Below are 23,635 nucleotides of genomic sequence, written 5' to 3' on the forward strand. Positions count from 1 at the left end.
AGTTTATAAACAATTGTGCTATAAATGATAATGGAATAGGATTGAATAAGATGCAGGGATGTACTAGGATGGAGGGGGAACAAATAAATATAAGGATATTGCACATTTTTTGCATAAGCATAAGTGGGGAACATTTAACTGTTCATAAGGTAGATTGCCTGGGGGAAGAAACTATTCTTGTGCCTTGCTGTTCTGGTATTTGTGGCTCTGAGGCGCCGGCAAGATGGCAAAAGTTCAAAGATGGGGTGACTTGGATGTGAGGGATCCAGAGTGATTTTCTGAGCCCTTTTCCTCACTCTGGATGTATACAGTTCTTGAAGGGTGGGCAGAGGAGCACCAATAATCCTTTCGGCAGTCCCAACAGTTCTCTGTAGTCTTCTGATGTCTGATTTTGTTGCTGAGCCAAACCAGACAGTTATTGAGGTACACATGACAGACTCAATGACGGCTGAGTAGAACTGTTTCAGCAGCTCCTGTGGCAGGTTAAACTTCCTCAGCTGGCGAAGGAAGTACAACCTCTGCTGGGCCTTTTTCACAATGGAGCCAATGTGATTGTCCCACTTCAGGTCCTGAGAGATGGTGGTTCCCAGGAACCTGAATGACTCCACTGCAGTCACAGTGCTGTTCATGATAGTGAGTGGGGAAAGTGCAGGGGGGTTTCTCCTAAAGTCCACGATCATCTCCACTGTTTTGAGCGTGTTAAGCTCCAGGTTGTTAAGACTGCACCAGACAGCCAGCTGCTCAACCTCTTGTCTGTAAGCAGGATGATTGTCCTCTTGTCCTGGATGAGGCCGATGACTGTAGTGTCATCTGCAAACTTCAGGAGCTTGACAGAGGGGTCTTTAGAGGTGCAGTCAAGAGAAAGCCGAACTAAAGTCCACAAACAGGATCCTCACATAAGTCCCTGTGCAATCCCATGTTGATACATCTTCATTCACTGCTACAAATTGATGGCTGTCATATAAGAACAATTTGAACCATGCTTATGCACTTCCTTTACTGTCAACAAAGTTTTCTTGTCTATGCAAAATAATGTTGTGTTCGACAGTGTCGAAAGTGGACATATGCTTGAAGTGGTCTTAATTTTTGTAGTGTACAGCTTGCAAATGCTTTTCCGCTAAGATAATATTAAAGAAAGACCTGCATAGATTCTGTGACCTACACTGCAATAGTCAGCTGACAGCATTTTGTGTGTGGGTGTGTAAAAATAAACTTAGTACTGCTGAAAAATAAGATTCAAGATACAATTTTATTAAATCAAACAAGGCACAATCGTATACACTTTATTCAATCATTCATTAAAGGATAAATACTCACTAATCACTTATGTAAAGGATATAATGCAAATGAGGTGGAACATCAGTTCTGATTCCCCTCATTATCAACACAAACAAAATTTGAGAAAATCAAAGATACACATTGCCGTTCGGCACGATTCACACACACTGATCTTACTGTCTGTATAAGAATTTCTAACACATTTATTCATCACATATTAAGTTCATCTGCAGGATTAATGTCATTAAGAGAAAAGAAGAGACTATAATATCACTGTTACTGATTATCATGTAGCTCAGTCAGTGTTGGGAAGGCTACTTTGGAAATGTAATAGGTTACATATTAAAGTTAACCTATTTAAAATGTAATTAGCAGTTTAAATATTTCAATTACTTAATTGAAGTAATATAAGTGATTACGCTTGCTTCCTTTACTATTTAAAATTAACAATTAAAATTAAATTTTCCAAACTTAATCATTTTCAAACATTTAAAGCTGACAGGGTAAACCCTACAGCAATCCCTACCACTCAACACTGATTACCGTTCGATTTTCAGAATCCTTCACTTAAATTAAGATTAATTTTTTTTAAGCACAGCCACTGCAAAATCAGTTTGAGACTATAGCATTAGCTGTTTTTACTTTGAGATCGTTTTGTGGTTAAATACTGATTTAAAATCATAAGATATACATTGATGTATATACACTGTTATTGAAATCAAATCTTTGCATAGTGATGACAGGAAACTCTGGCATCTAACAGTTCCTTGAGAAAAAAAAGTTCATGTACAAATAAAGCCAATGCACAAACCCCAAAAGAAAAGAAAATATTTATCAAATATGCATGTGTCCTATTCTGTGTTTTAAACTTCTGAAGCTTTTTCTCTCAGTAACTGCAACAGATTACAGAGTACATTTATTTTGTAACTAGTTACTCCCCAACACTGAGCTCAAATCATTAGGGGTAGAATCTCTGATTAATCTATTCTAATTTATCAACACAGTTTCACTGATGATCCATAATCAACACTAAACCCAGGATAGAGCGGCTGAGTGAATGTGGTCTGTTCTGTGTGGATGAGACTCATTGTGTTTTTGGAGACGCTGTAGAAGGACAGAGTTCCTGCACTGTGATCCACAAACACTCCTATTCTAGGGCTGCTAATGGGCTCAACAGGGAGAAGCATAGATTTGCTATTGTGCATAAAGAAATTTTGAGTGGGCGTGCAGTACAAAGTCCAGGACTTATTATTATGTCCAAACCAACACTCATCACCTCCCTTCCTGCTGATGTTCTTATATGACACTGCTATATACACAGTATTTCCACTCCACTCCAGCTCCCAGTAACAGCGTTCAGACACACTCTCTCTACACAACACTTGATTATTCACACCAAATCTCTCTGGATGATCTGGTAATGGCACGATATTGCCATTGTAAGCCATCACTCTGTTTCTCTCAGAGAGTTGGATGCAAAGATGCGCTGTGTTTGGATCCAGAGTGAACTGATGGTGATCTAATGGAGATAAAACACATCAGAATCTGGAAAAATGAATCCGTTTGATCTTTTCATTTAGCCGCACTCTTCATGTTCAGTGCATCTTACCAGATATCCTGTGTAAATCATCATTTACATCATTACATACATTAAGCCCTGTTCATTCCACCAGTGACAAACAGCATAATTCTGTTCATTAAAAGTGGAGAGCTGGGGACGACCAGTGACATGAGCGACAATGACCACTGGCAAAAGGAGTAACAACAAGTGGAGCTCAAGTGTAGACACTCTGATTTATGAATTAAATATGCACGTAAAAGACACTTTATACAATCTGAGTGTTTATGATTCATACACTGATGATTTTTTTAAAAGCATTTTAGGACTGATGCAGTTCATATTAAAACAGTTTTCCCTGTATAATGTTTACTATTAAAGACAAGAGTCAAATTTAAAATTACATTTTGGACATATTTGGCAGCGTGAGTTTAAATTATGCATTGTTAGATCATTCATCTGGTCAATGATTCAGTGATCCATAGTTTATAACACTCTCCAACAGCACAACTGATGTAACAAGAAAACCAATTCCTATTTAAATTAGAATGCTAGTTTTATCAGCAATATATCATGTGATCACATTTGCTGAAGATATGTCCACATGAGCACTTTACCAATAGCATTAGTGGGATAGGAACATTGAGCGACAAGTCACTGATGGTGTGAACGCAGCTTTAGTGACTTACATTGAAGGAGGTCATTCCTGGTCTTAGAAGCAATGCTGTTGTATGTGACTGTGGAGATCAACAGACAAGAACAGTGTGATTCTCATGATTTTGTATCCATTCATGACACATTTCTAATATGATGTTCTCCAAGATATCAGATGATGGAAGACTCATTTCTGAGAGCAGATTAATTTTAACCTCTGTCTGAGGACTTTACCTCTGTCTGAGATGTTCAAGATCTCCTCTTTGCAGACATCATTCAGTTTGTCTGTCAGCTGACGGATAGTTTCTTTCAGGCCATCAAAAGAGAAGAAGGAACCAAAGGGAATTTTGGGTACATCTGTAGATTCAGGAGGTGCTGAGAGAGACTGGAAACTCTACAGAGAACAGAAATCAAATTCCATCACCTCAAAACTGAATAATGAAAAATAGTAAAAACATGAATGACATTCAAGGCCATGCACAAAACTACGTAAATATGAGGTGCAATATATGAGCTTCAACTCTGCTCTGGGTCCCTTTTAAGCATTGTGTAAATGTTATTTCTGCTGATTATCTATAAAGATCTGAGTTGTTTAGCTTCCCAGTATCTCAGTGAACTTCTGTTGCATTTCAGCCCTTCACATCCATTATGATCTCAAAATCTACATACCGCAATATCAAAATCAACTGCGGGCGCGCACCTTTTCCTATATAGCACCTACTATATATAACTCTGGAATAACCTAATTAAACATTGTTCGGGAGGCAAACACACTCTCAGGGCTGGGAAGGTTACTTTTAAAATGTATTCCACTACAGATTACAAAATACAGTAATGTATTTCATTAGATTACTCAGGTTAAGTAACTTAATCTAAATACTTTAGAATACTTTGAAATACTTAAGCTTTGTAATACAAAGGAACATATTAACTTGATGTCTTGATTTTATTTTTTCCAACATTCACCAGCCATAAGATTTGTGTTTTTTTTTTTTTTGCATTTTATTTTTAAGAACATCAATTTTCCATAGGATTTCTATGAACAACAAAATAATGTTATGTCATTTAAATCTTCCAATCAATATAAATTCAATTAGAATACAATGAATGGGATTCTGTGCTGTTTCTTGCTGCATTCCAAGCTTCAAAATGAATCCAGACACACCAAACACACAATAAAAGTAGCCAAAACAACTGGCACAGTTGTTCTAGTTATACAATAGATTTGTTTAATGAATGGACCAAACTTTAAGTGCAAAAGAATTGCTTAGTCAAAATTGACAGAGCTCATTTCCCATGGCCACAAGCAATGTCGTTATTAACAATGCTTTTGGGAAACACACCTGAGGGGTTGCGATTTCAAAATCCCTGGTAGACCTTCGGGCAGGCATTCTTCAGGTTTTGGTAGCCCAAAATGAATTTAACTAACCCGGAATAAAAAAAAAAAAGACATTTACTGAACTTTTCTCTGGACAAATCTGCATGATCAGCAAAAACCATTGAATTACTATCCAAAAAAAACCACGCAAATCAAGGTAGGAATTTTACATCACTATTCACGATAGCCCATCGGGCAAGGCTATGATATATTTTGGAGCTGACTGGAAAACACAATAGTCCCGGAACGTCGGAGCCCTGCACCTCAGATCTATCCAGTTTGGGAACCAGTGGTTTCCACGCAGATTTCGTTAAAGAAAATAAATTATAATTTGAAAAGACTGACTGAAAAGAATCATCTGTTCGCGAATCGGATCATGAACTTGCATTACTGAGTCAAAGATGATCTATTATTGAACATCTCGAATAAATAAAGACTTCAAGTTCATCTGTAAAGCACATAAAGCTACCGTTTGACTTTATAAACTTCTATTTCATGCATGATTCGTATGGATCTGTTAACTGAATGCAGACTGTGAGTTCTAGAAGAATGTTTGTGTCGTGATGAGCATGTATCGCTCACTAGGAGCTGCTTAAATGAACAGCTGCTGCATGCAGGGTTTTTTGTTTCAACGGAGAGTCAGTCGCAGTATTGGTTGAAATCCCCAAACTGTTTACTTAAATATTAAATTAATAAATTACATCAAAATAAAAAGTAATCACAAAATGGTAAAATAAAATACTGTAACTGTATGTAACTGTAATCTGATTACCCCTTATTTAAAATGTAATTATAACGAAATACAGTAACTCATATTTTATATTTTAAATACGTAACGCCGTTACATGTATTTCGTTACTCCCTAGCCCTGCACACTCTTGCAGTTTAAATCTAGATTAAAGACCCATCTCTTTAACCTGGCTTACACATAACATACTAATACACTTCTAATATCCAAATACAATAAAGGATTTTTAGGCTGCATCAATTAGGTAAACCAGAACAACCGATGTACATGTTACATCATCAGAAGACTATATAGACTAATATATTGGCCTGTTTGTTGCTGCTTAACCCAAGTATACCATAGTCACTTGGATCTGACCCGTATCCAGACTGGTAGATCTGCACCCAGGAATACCACAACATAGCCCTCAATGAGACGAGCCTTCAGCACAGACCTCAGACGGATGCTGATGCTGATGCTGCAGGTGAGGCAAGTTACGTGGTGAGTGAGCTGATCATTAAAGTGGGAAAGCCATTCACAGAGGGGCAGTTTATAAAGGATTGCACGCTGACATTCTTTGTCCAGAAAAGAAAAACATGTTCATCACAGTGGCAGAGCAGATCAGCAAGTTACTGAGTGAGATTTATGATAATTTACTCAGCAAATCTTTTCACTGCATACTCTGTGGCACTTGACGAAAAGCACAGACATAACCGACACGGCTCAGTAAGAAATTTTCATCCGGGGTATTAATGACCGATTTGAAGTGACAGAAGAGTTGCTGAGTTTGTGTCCAATGCACGCCGTACCACAGCCAAAGATATATTTCAGCAGCTGTGTGAAGAAATTGAGTCAACATATGGTGATGTACTTTAGTTTACTGAGGTCCGCTGCTCAGCAGGAGGAATGTCCTGAAGAGATTCTTTGAGTTAAGATCAGAGGTGAAGAGATTCATGAAAGATGGCTGAATTTGATGATCCTAAATGGGTCATGGACCTTGCATTCTTACTTGACATACTTGACATAACCTGAAGCTCCAGGGCCTAGGTCAGCTCATCACAGCATTGTGAAAGCCTTCTCCACAAAACTAAGATTGTGGAAAACTCAGTTTCCTGCAAAAAACCTCAGTCATTTCCCAACATCCAGATCTCTTGTGGAGGAGGGCACAGCATTCAGTGGTGATAAATATGCCTCTGCTATTGAAAACCTACTGCAGGAATTTGATCAACGTTTTGCTGACTTCAAAGCACATCGTGACACTTTCCAGCTGTTTGCAGACCCCTTCTCAGCTGATGTGGAGAGTGTTCCAAATCTTTTGCAAATGGAACTTATTGACTTGCAGTGCAACAGTGAGCTAAAAACTAAATTCAGAGAGGCACAGGGACAAGCAGACAAGACTGGACAGTTTTTAAGAGAATTACCTCCATGCTTCCTAGAGCTGTCCAAAGTGTTCATTCGGGTATTGTGCCTTTTTGGAAGCACATATCTGTGTGAGAAACTTTTCTCAACTATGAACTTCAATAAATGCAAGTACAGGTCCAGGCTTAGTGATGCCCATCTTGAAGCTGTACTCAGAGTTTCAACTGTGACCTCCATCAGGGCAAACTTGTTCAAATATATATATATACTGTTATAATAATGATAGAGACACCTCTGTGTAAATGTTTTGTTAAGTTTGATGAAAATATTTAAGCAGTGTCATTTGAAGTAAATTAAAAAAGAATGTTTAAAAAAATGTCACTTTTTTGTTGTGCTTGAATGATAAAATGGCCCTCCTATGAGGTGTCAATCACAGCACTGGCCCCAGTCCCGGGTGTTAGGCCCGATGAAAACCCTGGGCCAAAGCGGGCCAGCTGGGGCTAGAGGAGTGGTTATGAACAAGGACTGTGTTTCTCCACGTCTGGAGATCATCAGCCGCGGATCATTTCAGAGAGATAACAGCTTTAACACCAGCATTGAAAGCATGAAACTCTCAGCTCTCAGGTTCTGTCCATTTTATTACGAAATTCAGACAAAATACCGTTTTGGCACTAAATGAGACGTGACAGATTGCTTTAGCGCCTCAGTTTAAGTAAACCAATCTATCGTATATATGCCTCATAATTAATATCGATCAATCAGTCAATAAAACAGCAGGAGAACAATTATGTAACAGAACATTACATTAACCTCAAGAAAGCATTTTAAAGACCATAGCAGGTTAGTTGAGAAAATATTTTTAATATTAATAATACATTATATATACATATATATATATATATATATATATTTATTACTGACTGTTCACTTGTCTTCAGTAATGTTTGAATTTAGTATTTAGTGTTTATTGTGGTATTGAAATTGGAATTGTGAAATGAGATTGCAGCTTATTTACAAAGAAAACAATAGCTATTTTATATTTATTTATTTGTTCGTTTATGTATTTATTTTTGGCAGGGTACACTTTTGAACCCTAGCATTGCGCTCTGCATTTGAATATATAAACCTACGTCATGATTTTTAATAAAGTCCTTTTATTATGTTAAGAAAATTTTTAAATAAATCACTACACAATGTTCTTTGTCTTAAATACTCTATGGTCTTAATACTACTATCAGCAGCCAATAGGTCTGAGGTAATTTGTGTAAATTAATATATAAAAAAAAAACACAATAATAAATAATAGAATGAGCTTAAATCAGCTCCACAACTAGCTTTTTTCAGGTCTTAAAATTTTCTATTTCTAATCTGAAAAGTGGTGCATGTGTCTTTTTCTTTACTGCACACTTTTTGGCAGTAAAGAACATTTTTTATAACATACTGTGTCTCCATTGCACTTCTCAGCTCTCTAAGCATGGCGACATCCGGGCCAGACTCATCAGTGGTGACGGCGAGAAGTTTGGACTGTAAACTTGTAGCACTCCCATGGAGTGGAGCGCCGCGGCTGCTTGACCTGCTGATGAATAAGCACGCCCGGCGAGCGCCGACGTCATACGGCAGGGTTTGGAGAGATGGTTGGCCTTGGCTTTCCATCCAATAGCCGTGGGTGGGCAGAGATGTGGATCAGGACCAGATCACTTGTGGCAGCAGAGGGACATTGGTCTGGCTGTATAAAGAGGACTGGGAAACCCCCTCTGGGCGGAAAAGCCGGCGTGAGCTCGCTTTCATCCTGTTGCTTTAATCCTCTGCCCCGCCTTTTCTTCCTTGCCGGCTCGCGGGAGGAAGAAAACGGGAGGGCGCGAGGAGCGATATTGCTCTCTGAAAAGAAAGCAATTCACGAGCGCAGAGAGGTGATATTCATGTTCTTGCAATGAGAACAGGAATTCCCCAAGCACGCAACACACTCACTGTGCCTGTCATCAGCATGCAGAGTGGCATTTGAAACAATGCCGCAGAAAAGGCTTTTCTAGAGAAATTTGCTCTTTCAATCTCTCTCGCCGGATGGCCGCAGGGAAGCGGGGACCGGCAGTCGCGTTCCAGTGCGAGGCGTGTCAACGGCGAGCAGTTCAGCGGAGATCAGTGAAGCGATGTGACGTCGTCGCTGAAGGAGAAATCTGAATTCCAGTCGAAGCAGCCAATATATAGCCAGATCCCCCACCCATTTTGGCGGGCTTCGCTGCCATAGGTTCGTGCAGCACCGCTGCCTAGTCATTGGTTTGTTTTAATAACACTGCACGAACCAATGGCTGTGCAGTTTCACTGCGTGATTGAATAAGGCTTCAGGAGAAAAAAGGAGTTTTTTCCCCATAAGCGTCTTCAAAGCAGTGCGAGTGAAGTATTGAAACAGAACCTGATTCGGGTCAGGGGAGCTCATAAACCGAGGCACTAAGGCCATACATAGGTGTTTCAGACAAGAAAAATACAAAATGTGCAGTCCAGAGTTGAAGTCCATTTATAAGTGCTCCTTAGTCTCCTGTCATAGCAGGATCTAGCTTAAATCCACTAGATCTTTGTTACCTTCAGGAACTGGATGTGATCATGTGTGTGTGAAAGCTGCTCCAGCTCAGCATCTCTCCTCCTCAGATCACTGATCTCCTGCTCCAGTTGCTCCAGTCCTTCTCTAGCTCGACTCACTGCAGTCTTTTCCTGATCTCTGAATCGCTGTGACACTTCATAGCAGCTTTTCTCAATGGTGCGGATGAGCTCTTTAAACATCTTCTCACTTTCCTCCACTGCTGCTCTTGCAGAGTACTGAAAATAAATCACAATCACACATTTTCAGTGGGACTGAAAGAGCTCCAGCTCTGGAGGAGAGTCTTAACGGAAACTCCTCAAAAACTCACCTCATAAGATTTCACAGCCTCTTCCAGCTGCTGAAGATCTTTCTGTCTCTGCTGGATTTTCTGCCGGAACATCCTCTGAGTTATCTTCAAATCGAGCTGGAAGATAAACCAGTCAAGTTTATTCACTATTTGATTTAACATTGAAAGCAGAAAAAAATGTTAATAGTGCTTTTTTTTTTACACCACAGAAACAAAAAAATTTATTCAGGCTGATTTTATTCTTTTTAGGTTCAGGTATAGACATTAAACAACCATTAAACAACCATTAAACAACCATTAAACAGAATGTTAAGAAATTCCAAAAACCATACTGAACAGTGCCATGCAGACAGGACTTTCTTCTGTGTAAGCACAGGTTTGGCTACCAAGGTATGCCAGAGAAATTTGTGTCAGCATCTATACCTAATTTACCCCTAAACCTACCTCTTTGGCGCATCGCCTGATTTATTTAGCTACTACTAAAATATGTATGTCACAGCTGCGCAACCCACTGGACAGCATGGAGTGGATCCATTTGTGTTGTAGTATAACTGTCAGTGGTCAGATGTTAGTTCATCATCACTGGTCCTGCCCAATAAGCAGTAAAAATGCATGTGAGGCTATATCTCAGCAATGGTTTGGCGTATTGAGACCAAACTTGGTTTGTGTTATAATAACTATGACCTGAGACTAACTGCTGTGTTTTGACACAGCGCCACCTAGTGGTCAGGAGATATTTAAAATGCATATTTTTGCTAATAACTTCTGAATGGTTTAGACAAAAATCACAAAACTGGCCTCTTTAGATTTGGTAGAGTCGAATGATATCCAATTTTCTCCTGTCAGCCATTTTGCTGTATTTTTTTAACGCATTATCATATCGTTACGAAAATAATTACAAAAATCTTTGGCTTCGTGTCCTAAAGGTACTCAAAAAGTTTGGTGGCTTTATAATGTAAGTTATAATAAAATATCTAAAGAATGCAGACTATTGAAATGAAAATGGTCTACCTAAATTCGTTGGGTCATGCCGAGAACATCGATACCAATTATGCCAAAATTGGCCATGCTTCCTGTTCGCCATTTTGATTAATGTTGAAAACCTACTTTTTTGAACTCCTCCTAGACCGTTAGTCCAATTTTCACCAAATTTGACGTGGATCATCTTCAGACCCCAATGGTCAAAAGTTATGGATTTTGTGTCAATATACAAAATGGTTCTCATTTAGTGTGTCAACAAATTTGCTGGAAAGATGCCAAAAATGCATCTGAGGCTGTATTTCTGCAAAGCTTTGACATATTTTCACCAAACTTTATATGTGCCATGGACACCTCACATTGACCATGCCACATCAATTTGGTAACAGCAACACCTATTGGTCAAGAGTAACAAACCGTTCATTAATAATGACATTCATAAAAATGCTAATAACTTTTGATTGAATTAGCCTTTTGCAATGAAATTGGTCTCAAAATATTCTGTGGCTTATGCCGAAAGCATAAATGCAAAATATGCCACAGTAAGCTGAACTTCCTGTCTGCCATTTTGATTTATGTTGAAAACCTACATTATTGAACTAAATTTTGTGTTGATAGACAAAACTGTTTTTGCATAGCAACGCAACGAATTTGAGGCATCATGTCAAAATGACACTTCAGTCTGTATCTCTGCAATGCTTTGGCATATTGACACAAAACTTTTTTGTGCTATTGTCATCTCACACAGAACATGACAAAATGATTTGATTACAGTGCCACCTGTTGGTCAAAAGTGATAAGTCATTTAATCATATTACTAGTGGTTGTATTTATGATTTTTCAGCCATTACAATTATAATCATCCTAAAATTGCTGTAATTGCTCATTGTTGCATTTGGTATGATGCTCAATTCCATGCTTAGCTCCTCAATTTGCTGGTGGAGTGCTTAGCCCCGTAATTGCTGCTTGCAGCTATATTTATTATTATTATTATTATTACTATTTTATAAGGGGCTAGTTTAAAAGGGATTGTTCATTTAAAAGTTTGAAATTCTGTCATCATTTACTCACCCTCATGTCTTCCCAATCTTCTATGGTTTTCTTGTCTATTATTAAACACACACACACAAATATAATTTGAAGATATAGATCATGACACAATAACCATGATGTTTTTTATGTTACTGGTGTATAGCCACATGTGATTTGGCGTATGTATACATTAGCTGACAGTAACCAATATATACCCCCAATCGGTTCTGATTCGGCTCCAGCAGGGGCAGGATCCTTAATACTGCTCTCATCCTGAGCTGTGTGAGAGAGAAAAACAGAGCAGAGTGAATATACAATAAGATTATACTACACAAATACTGTACATCAGCAAAGAGGAAAGTTTGAGCCGAAATATGTATGTGTGAATATACAGTACAGACCAAAAGTTTAAAGAGTTTTCTTTATTTTATGAAAATTGTAGAGTCACACTGAAGGCATCAAGGGCTATTTGAGCAAGAAGGAGAGTGATGGGGTGCTGCTCCAGATGACCTGGCCTCCACAGTCACCGGACCTGAACCCAATCCAGATGGTTTAGGGGTGAGCTGGACCGCAGACAGAAGGCAAAAGGGCCAACAAGTGCTAAGCATCTCTCGGGGAAATCCTTCAAGACTGTTGGAAGACCATTTCAGGTGACTAACGCTTGAAGCTCATCAAGAGAATGCCAAGAGTGTGCAAAGCAGTAATCAAAGCAAAAGGGGCTACTTTGAAGAACCTACAATATGACATATTCAGTTGTTTCACACTTTTTTGTTATGTATATAATTCCACATGTGTTAATTCATAGTTTTGATGCCTTCAGTGTGAATCTACAATTTTCATAGTCATGAAAATAAAGAAAACTCTTTGAATTGGAAGGTGTGTCCAAACTTTTGGTCTGTACTGTATATATATATGTATCCAAGCCAATAGGTGTGCTGTTGTAGGTACCTGCAGCAGGTGTGAATAACTGGCTGCTTTGACCACTTTGTAGCTATCATAAAATGAATAATAGCTAGTTGGTTAATCTGCATAATTTTTTTCAATAGGTATCCCCACAGTGGGCGAAACAAGGCAAACCCATTTAAATGGATGATATGATTGGTCGACTAGAATGTGAGGGCCCTGATGGTTCCCCTCTGGTCAGTTATTTGTAAGGTGTGGAGTTTCTTCAATGTAAAACAATGGTAGAGCTGCCTTACAGATTAATCACTCCTTATCTTTGTGGATCTGCTTAACAATGTATTGAACTTTTTTACATTCATGAAATTCTCTCTAGCCTCTACTATTTTGTCTGTCTACACATGACATGACATGTATTGCATAAAGCGCAAGATGTCACTAGACAACATTTAGCAGATTCACAAAGCCACCAATGCTGTTAAGTCAGTTGATCCAGTTCAGTTCAGTGTGAATGTCATTGGTGAAGGAAACAATGTTTTGGGCCATTTGTAGTCAGCCATAAGGCACAAGGAGATTATTTGTCCTATGCAAATGATTCTTGGTTTGTCCACCTTTACTTTGTTTATCAAACAGATTTGCATTGTGAATATTATTGTTATATTTGTTTTATTTTGTTGTTTGTTTGTTTGATGGCCCATGATTAATCTTTTTTTTTTTTTGATTTTAACTTTAACGTGTTACCTTTCTTGTGTTTGTCCTCTAACTCTTCGGCCACATGGTTCTGGTTCATCTTCCTCAGGATTTCCACCGTGATCTTCACAGCTTCTTCTGGTCCAAAACGCTTCATCATCAGATCCACTGTGTCATGAGCGTCTGCCTTCTCCAGATGAGCAACTGAAAAGCCCTTATAATTCTTAAAGTGCCATTTAAACCTCTTCAGTTCATCTACCTCTAGATCATCCAGAGCGGCCAGAAGCTGCTCTGAAACAGACGCCATCACCCTTCACTGATCCACTCCGGCAGGACAAGTAGAAAAACTGCTGAAGATACAGAAAGTTATCTCATTTTTTTTATCTGAGTTTTACTTCATCTCTATAGTCAGGTGAATTTTCAAGGTTGAATCAACATTCTCCAGGATCAATGTTAGGCACCCCTAGATTAAAAGTTTTTTAAGTGTTATAGTGTAATAAATCAATAATTATTAAAATAAACTATTGTGATATTGTGAAAGTCTAGAATCAATTGAAACTTAAGATATAGATAGGTCTGTATTTAATAACTTACCGTGGTAAATGAGAACGTTTGAAGGCTTCTCATTCCACCTGTGATCTGGGATCTTGAGAAAAAGCTCTGAAAACTCTTCTCCGGGAAAACCAGTAAAGCTGGTTTTTCAAGAGACGGGAGAGAAGCTCTGGGGTTTGTCATCTTACACACCTACATCTTATCTGATATATGCAGTAGATTGATTGTGATAGATTGAGAAATAACAGGTAGAGTAAAATTCAGTACTGATGCAGAGATAACAACAACAGATGGAAAGACAAAAACTACAGGTGCTGGTCATATAATTAGAATATCATCAAAAAGTTGATTTCACAAATTCCATTCAAAAAGTGGAACTTGTATATAATATTCATTCATTACACACAGACTGATATATTTTAAATGTTTCAAATATCACACCTGATGCCACACTTAAAAAAGGACTGGACTGCTGCTGAGTGGTCCAAAGTTATGTTCTCTGATGAAAGTAAATTTAGCATTTCCTTTGGAAGTCAGGGTCCCAGACTCTGAAGGAAGAGAGGAGAGGCACACAATCCATGTTGCTTGAGGTCCAAGTGATGGTTTGATTTCATTTTCCAACAGGACTCTGCACCTGCACACAGTGCCAAAACTTCCAGTACCTGGTTTAAGGACCATGGTATCCCTGTTCTTAATTGGCCAGCAAACTCGCCTGACCTTAACCCCATAGACAATCTATGGTGTATTGTGAAGAGGAAGATGCCAAATATGCTGAAGAGCTGAAGGCCACTATCAGAGCAACCTGGGCTCTCACAACACCAGAGCAGTGCCACAGACTGATTGAATCCATGCCACGCCGCATTGCTGCAGTACTTCAGACAAAAGAGCCACAACTAAGTACTGAGTGCTGTATATGCTCATACTTTTCATGTTCATACTTTTCAGTTGGCCAATATTTCTAAAAATCCTTTCTTTGTATTGGTCTTAAGTAACATTCAAATTTTCTGAAATACTGAATTTGGGATTTTCCTTAGTTGTCAATTATAATAATCAAAATTAAAAGAAATAAACATTTGAAATAAATCAGTATGTGTGCGATGAATGAATATAATATACGCGTTTCACTTTTTGAACAGAATTTGTGAAATTAATCAACTTTTTGATGATATTCTAATTATATGACCAGCACCTGTACATTAGTAAACTGAAGCAGAAAGGAAAGTCTCCTCCTTAATAAGCCCAAGTCTCTGTTCTGGACCCCTGCCGCCACGGAGGCCTTCAACTCTCTCAAAGAGGCTGTCACTACCGCTCCACTCCTGGTACATCCTGACCCCAATCGACCCTTCGTCGTCGAAGTCGATGCCTCCACCACCATCAAGGCTGACACCCTGTCCCGGTGTCACACCCCTGAGGAAAGCCTGGAAGAATCTGAAACTATACTTTCTTCCTCAGTCCTATTACATGGTCAACCAAGAACCTTCCATCCTCCAATCCCTCCACCAACACTCCGCCGGGTTGCCCACCAGGACGGCAATATATCCCCAGGACACGGCGCACTCCACTTATCCACTCTGCACATACCTCTCTTGGCACTGGTCACCCGGGGGTCAATGAAACCCTCTCGCTGCTAAGGGAATGCTTCTGGTGGCCCAATATGGCATCGGACATCAGAAGGTACGTGCACAGATGTAAAGACTGCGCCATCTTCAAGAGTACAGGAACCAGTTCCTAGGGTGGGCCGAGTACGCACAGAACTCCCTACGACAACCTACCACTGGACTCACTCCATTTCAGTGCGTGCTCGGCTACCAACCACCGCTATACCCATGGTCAGGTGAATCCGCCTGCGCCTACCATGCCGCAAGCTAAGTCCCAGATTCATTGGCCCATTCACCATCACAGAGCAGGTCAATCCGGTCACTTTCAAACTCCACCTGCCACCTGAGTACCGGATATCACCCCACTTTCCATGTCTCACTCCTCAAACCTTACCATCCTTCTGTTTCTCCCTCCACAGAGCCTGGCGTAGCCGAAGCCCCCCTTCCTCTCATCCTTGATGACGGAGCTGCCTACGACGTTCATGACATCCTGGACTCCTGGCGGCATGGTGGACAACTTGAGTACCTAGTGGACTGGGAAGGATATGGTCCAGAGGAACGCTCATGGGTCCCACGCAATGACATCCTGGATCCAAACCTACTAGACACCTTCCACGCCAATCACCACGAAAGACCGGCTCCACGAGGAAGAGGAAATCCACCATGTCGTCGGGGTCCTTGGCCCTCAGGAGCAGGCCGGGGGGAGGGGGTACTGTAACAGACACGGCAGGTTCCATCACCAACCAATCACAGCACACTCCCTCACCTGAGTACTAATAACTCCCACCTGCTCCTCATCCACCTGCAATCACCAGTTCACTATAAATACCACACACATGCACCCAGTCAGCGTCCGGTCTCATTTGCAACAAGGTCTAACCTGCATGCTTACTCTAAAGACTAATGATCTCTCTACTTACCTCTCTCCAGTGTCTCCAAGTCTCCATTGTGTGTGTCCACTACTTCCAGCGTCTAGAACTCTTCTCCAACGAATCCCATCTACACTACCTCCAGCACCGATACTTCACCCTGCACTACCTGCTCCTCTGCTTGTGTGTCAATAAACTGGTTCACTGTAAAAACAACGTGATCTCATGAGTATTCATTTGTATTAAATGTAAAATGCAGTTCTACAATGTACACATTTGCAAGGACAGTAAAGGGCACCTATTATGCAAATTCATTTTACATGGTATTTGGTAACTGTGTGTTCCACCCTACAATGATAATAATCCATCCACTCATAATTTTTTAAACCCCTTTAATGTGCTCTTATTCTAATTTGCCAGTCATTGCATAATTTTTATGCATTGTACTTTATTTGAAACCAATTTTTAGATAAGATTTGGTTGGATTCAACTTTACTGTCATTATGCAGAGTACAAGTACGGAGCTAATTAAATGCAGTTAGCATATCAATCAATCAATCACCTTTATTTATATAGTGCTTTAAACAAAATACATTGCGCCAAAGCACTGAACAACATTCATTTGGAAAACAGTGTCTCAATAATGCAAAATGATAGTTAAAGGCAGTTCATCATTGAATTCAGTTATGTCATCTCTGTTCAGTTGAAATAGTGTCTGTTTTAATTTGCAATCAAGTCAATGATATCGCTGTAGATGAAGTGACCCCAACTAAGCAAGCCAGAGGCGACAGCGGCAAGGAACCGAAACTCCATCGGTGACAGAATGGAGAAAAAAACCTTGGGAGAAACCAGGCTCAGTTGGGGGGCCAGTTCTCCTCTGACCAGACGGAAACAGTAGTTCAATTCCAGGCTGCAGCAAAGTCAGATTGTGCAGAAGAATCATCTGTTTCCTGTGGTCTTGTCCTGGTGCTCCTCTGAGACAAGGTCTTTACAGGGGATCTGTATCTGGGGCTCTAGTTGTCCTGGTCTCCGCTGTCTTTCAGGGCAGTAGAGGTCCTTTCTAGGTGCTGATCCACCATCTGGTCTGGATACGTACTGGATCCGGGCGACTGCAGTGACCCTCTGATCTGGACACAGACTGGATCTTGTGGCCACGGTGACCTCGGAACAAGAGAGAAACAGACAAATATTAGCGTAGATGCCATTCTTCTAATGATGTAGAAAGTACGGTGTTATGTGAAGTGTTCCGGTTCCAGTTTACCTAATTAATGCAGCCTAAAAATCCTTTAACGGATTTGGATATTAAAAGCATATTAGTATGTTATGTGTATGCCAGGTTAAAGAGATGGGTCTTTAATTTAGATTTAAACTGCAAGAGTGTGTCTGCCTCCCGAACAATGTTAGGTAGGTTATTCCAGAGTTTAGGCGCCAAATAGGAAAAGGATCTGCCGCCCGCAGTTGATTTTGATATTCTAGGTATTATCAAATTGCCTGAGTTTTGAGAACGTAGCGGACGTAGAGGAGTATAATGTAAAAGGAGCTCATTCAAATACTGAGGTGCTAAACCATTCAGGGCTTTATAAGTAATAAGCAATATTTTAAAATCTATACGATGTTTGATAGGGAGCCAGTGCAGTGTGGACAGGACCGGGCTAATATGGTCATACTTCCTGGTTCTAGTAAGAACTCTTGCTGCTGCATTTTGGACTAGCTGTAGTTTGTTTACCAAGCGTGCAGAACAACCACCCAATAAAGCATTACAATAGTCTAACCTTGAAGTCATAAATGCATGGATTAACATTTCTGCATTTGACATTGAGAGCATAGGCCGTAATTTAGATATATTTTTGAGATGGAAAAATGCAGTTTTACAAATGCTAGAAACGTGGCTTTCTAAGGAAAGATTGCGATCAAGTAGCACACCTAGGTTCCTAACTGATGACGAAGAATTGACAGAGCAACCATCAAGTCTTAGACAGTGTTCTAGGTTATTACAAGTAGAGTTTTTAGGCCCTATGATTAACACCTCTGTTTTTTCTGAATTTAGCAGTAAGAAATTACTCGTCATCCAATTTTTTATATCGACTATGCATTCCATTAGTTTTTCAAATTGGTGTGTTTCACCGGGCCGCGAAGAAATATAGAGCTGCGTATCATCAGCATAACAGTGAAAGCTAACACCATGTTTCCTGATGATATCTCCCAAGGGTAACATATAAAGCGTGAAGAGTAGCGGCCCTAGAACTGAGCCTTGAGGTACTCCATACTGCACTTGTGATCGATATGATACATCTTCATTCACTGCTACGAACTGATGGCGGTCATATAAGTACGATTTAAACCATGCTAATGCACTTCCACTGATGCCAACAAAGTGTTCAAGTCTATGCAAAAGAATGTTGTGGTCAATTGTGTCAAAAGCAGCACTAAGATCCAATAAAACTAATAGAGAGATACACCCACGATCAGATGATAAGAGCAGATCATTTGTAACTCTAAGGAGAGCAGTTTCAGTACTATGATACGGTCTAAATCCTGACTGGAAATCCTCACATATACCATTTTTCTCTAAGAAGGAATATAATTGTGAGGATACCACCTTTTCTAGTATCTTGGACAGAAAAGGGAGATTCGAGATTGGTCTATAATTAACTAGTTCTCTGGGGTCAAGTTGTGGCTTTTTTATGAGAGGCTTAATAACAGCCAGTTTGAAGGTTTTGGGGACATATCCTAATGACAATGAGGAATTAATAATAGTCAGAAGAGGACCTATGACTTCTGGAAGCATCTCTTTTAAGAGCTTAGATGGTATAGGGTCTAACATACATGTTGTAAGTTTAGATGATTTAACAAGTTTATACAATTCTTCCTCTCCTATAGTAGAGAATGAGTGGAACGGTTCCTCAGGGGGTCTATAGTGCACTGTCTGATGCGAAACTGTAGCTGACGGCTGAATGGTTGCAATTTTATCTCTAATAGTATCGATTTTAGAAGTAAAGTAGTTCATAAAGTCATTACTGCTGTGGTGTTGGGAAATGTCAACACTTGTTGAGGCTTTATTTTTCGTTAATTTAGCCACTGTATTGAATAAATACCTGGGGTTATGTTTGTTTTCTTCTAAAAGAGAAGAAAAGTAATCAGATCTAGCAGTTTTTAATGCTTTTCTGTAGGATATGCTACTTTCCCGCCAAGCAATACGAAATACCTCTAGTTTTGTTTTCCTCCAGCTGCGCTCCATTTTTCGGGCTGCTCTCTTTAGGGTGCGAGTATGCTCATTATACCACGGTGTCAAACTGTTTTCCTTAACCTTTCTTAAGCGTAAAGGAGCAACTGTATTTAAAGTGCTAGAAAAGAGAGAGTCCATAGTTTCTGTTACATAATCAAGTTGTTCTGAGGTTTTGGATATGCTAAGGAATTCGGATACATCAGGAAGATAACTTAAAAAGCAGTCTTTTGTGGTAGAAGTGATGGTTCTTCGATACTTGTAACAAGAAGTAGAATTTACAATTTTGGCTATATGAAGTTTACACAGAACTAAATAATGATCTGAGATATCATCACTTGGCTGAATAATTTCAACACTATCAACATCAATTCCATGTGACAGTATTAAATCTAGAGTATGATTTCGACAATGAGTAGGTCCTGAAACGTGTTGTCTAACACCAATAGAGTTCAGAATGTCTATAAATGCTGATCCCAATACATCTTTTTCATTATCGACATGGATATTAAAATCACCAACTATTAAGACTTTATCTGCAGCCAGAACTAACTCGGATGTAAAATCACCAAACTCTTTAATAAAGTCTGTATGGTGCCCTGGTGGCCTGTATACAGTAGCCAGTACAAACATAACAGGGGATTTATCATTAACATTGGTTTCTCTGGATAATGTTATATGAAGCACCATTACTTCAAACGAGTTATACTTGAAGCCTGCCCTCTGAGAAATCCTGAAAACGTTATTATAAATTGAAGCAACTCCTCCCCCTTTGCCTTTTAGACGCGGCTCGTGTTTATAACAATAATCTTGGGGGGTGGACTCATTTAAAATAATGTAATCATCAGGTTTTAGCCAGGTTTCTGTCAAGCAGAGCACATCTATATTATGATCAGTTATCATATTATTTACAAAAAGTGTTTTCGTAGAAATGGATCTGATATTCAATAAGCCAATCTTTATCATTTGTTTATCCATATTGCATTTGTTTTTTATTTGTTGAACCTCAATTAAATTGTTAACCTTAACTTGGTTTGGACGTTTTTTGTATTTTCTAGTTCGTGGAACAGACACAGTCTCTATAGTGTGATATCTAGGTGAAAGAGTCTCTATGTGCTGAGAATTAACTGACCTCTGTGACGGGAGGCAGCTAGCAGACGGTCGGTTTAGCCAGTCTGTCTGCTTCCTGACCTGGGCCCCAGTTAGTCAAGTATAAACACTAAGACTATATGCCATATTTCTAGACAGAAGAGTGGCGCCACCCCAGGAGGGATGAAGACCATCTCTTTTAAACAGGTCAGGTCTGCCCCAAAAGCTCGTCCAATTGTCTATATAACTTATGTTATTCTGTGGGCACCACTTAGACATCCAACCATTGAGTGATGACAATCTGCTATGCATCTCGTCACCACGGTAAGCAGGGAGAGGACCAGAGCATATTACAGTGTCTGACATCGTGCTTGCAAGTTCACACACCTCTTTAAAGTTATTTTTAGTGATCTCCGACTGGCGAAGTCGAACATCATTAGCGCCGGCATGAATAACAATCTTACTGTATTTACGTTTAGCATTAGCCAGCACTTTTAAATTTGCCAAGATGTCAGGCGCTCTGGCTCCCGGTAAACATTTGACTATGGTGGCTGGTGTCTCTATATTCACGTTCCGTACAATAGAATCACCAATAACTAGAGCACTTTCATCAGGTTTCTCAGTGGGTGCATCACTGAGTGGGGAGAACCTGTTTAATGTTTTGATCGGAACAGAAGAGCGGTGTTTTGACCCACGACTACGCTGCCTCACCGTCACCCAGTTGCCCTGCTGCAGGGGCTCTGCTGGAACCGGACAATGTACAGGAGTCCCTGAGCTAGACGCATCCAAAGCCATATCTAGAGCCCTAACATTCTTACTGTCCTCAATTAAAGTTTGGATGCGTGTCTCTAATTCTGAAATCTTCTCTGTCAGCCTAACTGTTTCCCTGCATTTATCACATGTGAATCCCTCATCAGCGACAGAGATAGATAAACTGTACATGTGGCAAGAGGTGCAAATAACAATTGTAGGAGAAGCCATTACTCACCGTGCTTGATGAAATATTCTTACTGCGGTTGTTTGATGAACTTGTGGAAAACTGCATATGGCATATAACCAGAAGTGCAAGAATATAGAGTTTTATATCCAATCCAATACACTTTATTTATATAGCACAATTTAAACAAACCACAAGGTTACCAAAGTGCTTTACAGAGATAAAAATATAAAACAAAAACAAACAACATGGAGTACAACAGCTCTTATGGTGAGTCAAAAGCCAGGGAATAAAAGAAAATGTATTCTAAAATATACAGGGGGGCAGTGGAGCAAGGCCAAAATAGAAGTAATGTGTTCATGTTTCTGGGTTCCTGTTAACAGATGAGCAGCTGCATTTTGGACTAACTGTAGGCGTGAAAGGGAAATTTGGTTCAAGCCCATGTAAAGTGTATTACAGTAATTCAAACGGGTTGAAATAAAAGCATGAATCACATGCTCAAAAATATTAAAATATAAAACAGGTTTAATTTTGGCTAAAAGCCTTAATTGATAAAAACCATGTTTATCTGCTTGTCAAGCTTAAATTCACTATCAATTTTAATGCCTGAATTGGTCACTACTGGCTTTACATATTGCTGTAGGGATCCAAGGTTTACAGGAGTAGAGTTTTCTTCGTTTAAATAAAAAAATTAAAAGACATCCAGGATTTAATATCCTTGAGACATTCAAGTAATGGAGTCAGACAACTGTTTGCATCTCTCCTCAGTGGTAAATAGATTTGCGAGTCATCAGCATAAAAATGGTAAGAAATACCATGTCTTTTAAAAATATTTCCAAGAGGGAGAGGAGAACAGTAGTGGTCCTAGAACTGAGCCTTGAGGGACTCCACAGAGAAGGGGGGCGATAGATGATGTAGAGTCACCAAGTTTTACAGAAAAAGACCGGGCAGATAAATACGATCTGAACCACTGCAGGGCAGATTCTCGGATGATAAGAATAGCATGATTAATTGTGTCAAAGCAGCAGTAAGGTCTAAAAGCACAAGAATAACTGAGTCTCCACGGTCTATAGTTAATAAAGGATCATTAAAAACTCTTAAAAGTGCAGTCTCAGTACTATAAAAAGCTTTAAAACCAGATTGAAAAGTTTCTAAAATACCATTTGTATCTAAATAGGATTGTAACTGTGAAAAAACAAATTTTTCTAAGATTTTAGAAATAAAAGGAAGCTTTGATATCGGTCGGTAGTTAGCTAAAATAGTGGTGTCCAAATTCTGCTTTTTAATTAGAGGTACAACAGTTGCCTCTTTGCAATATGCTGGAACAATTCCTGAAGTCAAACTGTTGTTAATAATTTTTTGGACATTTGGCACTATAGTGGTCCAGACCTCCTTAAAAAGGCAAGGGGGGAAAATGTCTGTGGGACATACTGAGGGATTAAGCTGTACAATTAATTTATTGAGGCAAGAAAGCAGTGTTTGGAATGACGGCGTTTAAAAGAACGGCATTAGGTAACAACGTTATTTTTTCAGTAACGGGGTAATCTAACTAATTACTTTTCCCGTTGTTACAACGCCTTTACCATTACTGAACATTAAATGCGGTGCGTTACTATGCATTGATTTAATAAACTAAGTAATCTGAACGCACCCCTGGCTCACACAGCAAGATAAGCGATTATGATTGGCTAAGGCAGAGTCATGTGTTTCATGGTAGCCAATCAGAGCCAGTTTTTTTACACACATGCCGGCACAAGAGCCAGCGGCGCCAAACACACACACACTCACACACACATGCAACAGCTAAACAGAGATTCGCAGCAGCAGCAGAAATGGCGAGTCAGGAGCAATCCGATGAAAAGTTGGCATTTTCAAGGTGGAGATAAAAGCACTACTTCAAATTCATTGTGGTCAAAGGCAAGAACGTGCAT

At 39.5% G+C, this 23,635-nt stretch overlaps 1 protein-coding gene across 2 annotated transcripts; it reads right to left on the reverse strand.

Moving 5' to 3' along the window:
- Positions 1–1,860: 1,860 nt before the first annotated feature.
- LOC113076228 (tripartite motif-containing protein 16-like protein) lies at positions 1,861–14,261 on the reverse strand. 2 transcript variants are annotated; one of them, XM_026248887.1, is made up of 9 exons: positions 14,031–14,261; positions 13,488–13,783; positions 12,062–12,124; positions 11,886–11,920; positions 9,858–9,953; positions 9,532–9,765; positions 3,725–3,884; positions 3,526–3,573; positions 1,861–2,797 (listed from the first exon to the last, which is right to left on the reverse strand). In XM_026248887.1, the coding sequence occupies exons 2-9, from the start codon at positions 13,741–13,743 to the stop codon at positions 2,274–2,276; spliced, it is 1,416 nt and encodes a 471-aa protein (XP_026104672.1). In that variant the 5' UTR covers positions 13,744–13,783; positions 14,031–14,261; the 3' UTR covers positions 1,861–2,273. The 2 variants fall into 2 exon arrangements, with proteins under 2 accessions (XP_026104672.1, XP_026104671.1); XM_026248886.1 differs by having other exon boundaries at positions 13,488–14,261.
- Between the last annotated feature and the right edge of the window lie 9,374 nt (positions 14,262–23,635).

This window comes from Carassius auratus, unplaced genomic scaffold (genome assembly GCF_003368295.1).
Source record: "Carassius auratus strain Wakin unplaced genomic scaffold, ASM336829v1 scaf_tig00019337, whole genome shotgun sequence".
NCBI lineage: Eukaryota > Metazoa > Chordata > Actinopteri > Cypriniformes > Cyprinidae > Carassius > Carassius auratus.

Coding starts and splice junctions, on each gene's coding strand:
- LOC113076228 (XM_026248887.1), bottom strand. CDS start 13,743: ATGGCGTCTGTTTCAGAGCAGCTTCTGGCCGCTCTGGATGATCTAGAG. Junction 3,885..9,531: donor ATCACATCCAGTTCCTGAAG/GTAACAAAGATC, acceptor TGTTCTCTGTAG/AGTTTCCAGTCTCTCTCAGC. Junction 3,574..3,724: donor CTTGAACATCTCAGACAGAG/GTAAAGTCCTCA, acceptor TGATCTCCACAG/TCACATACAACAGCATTGCT.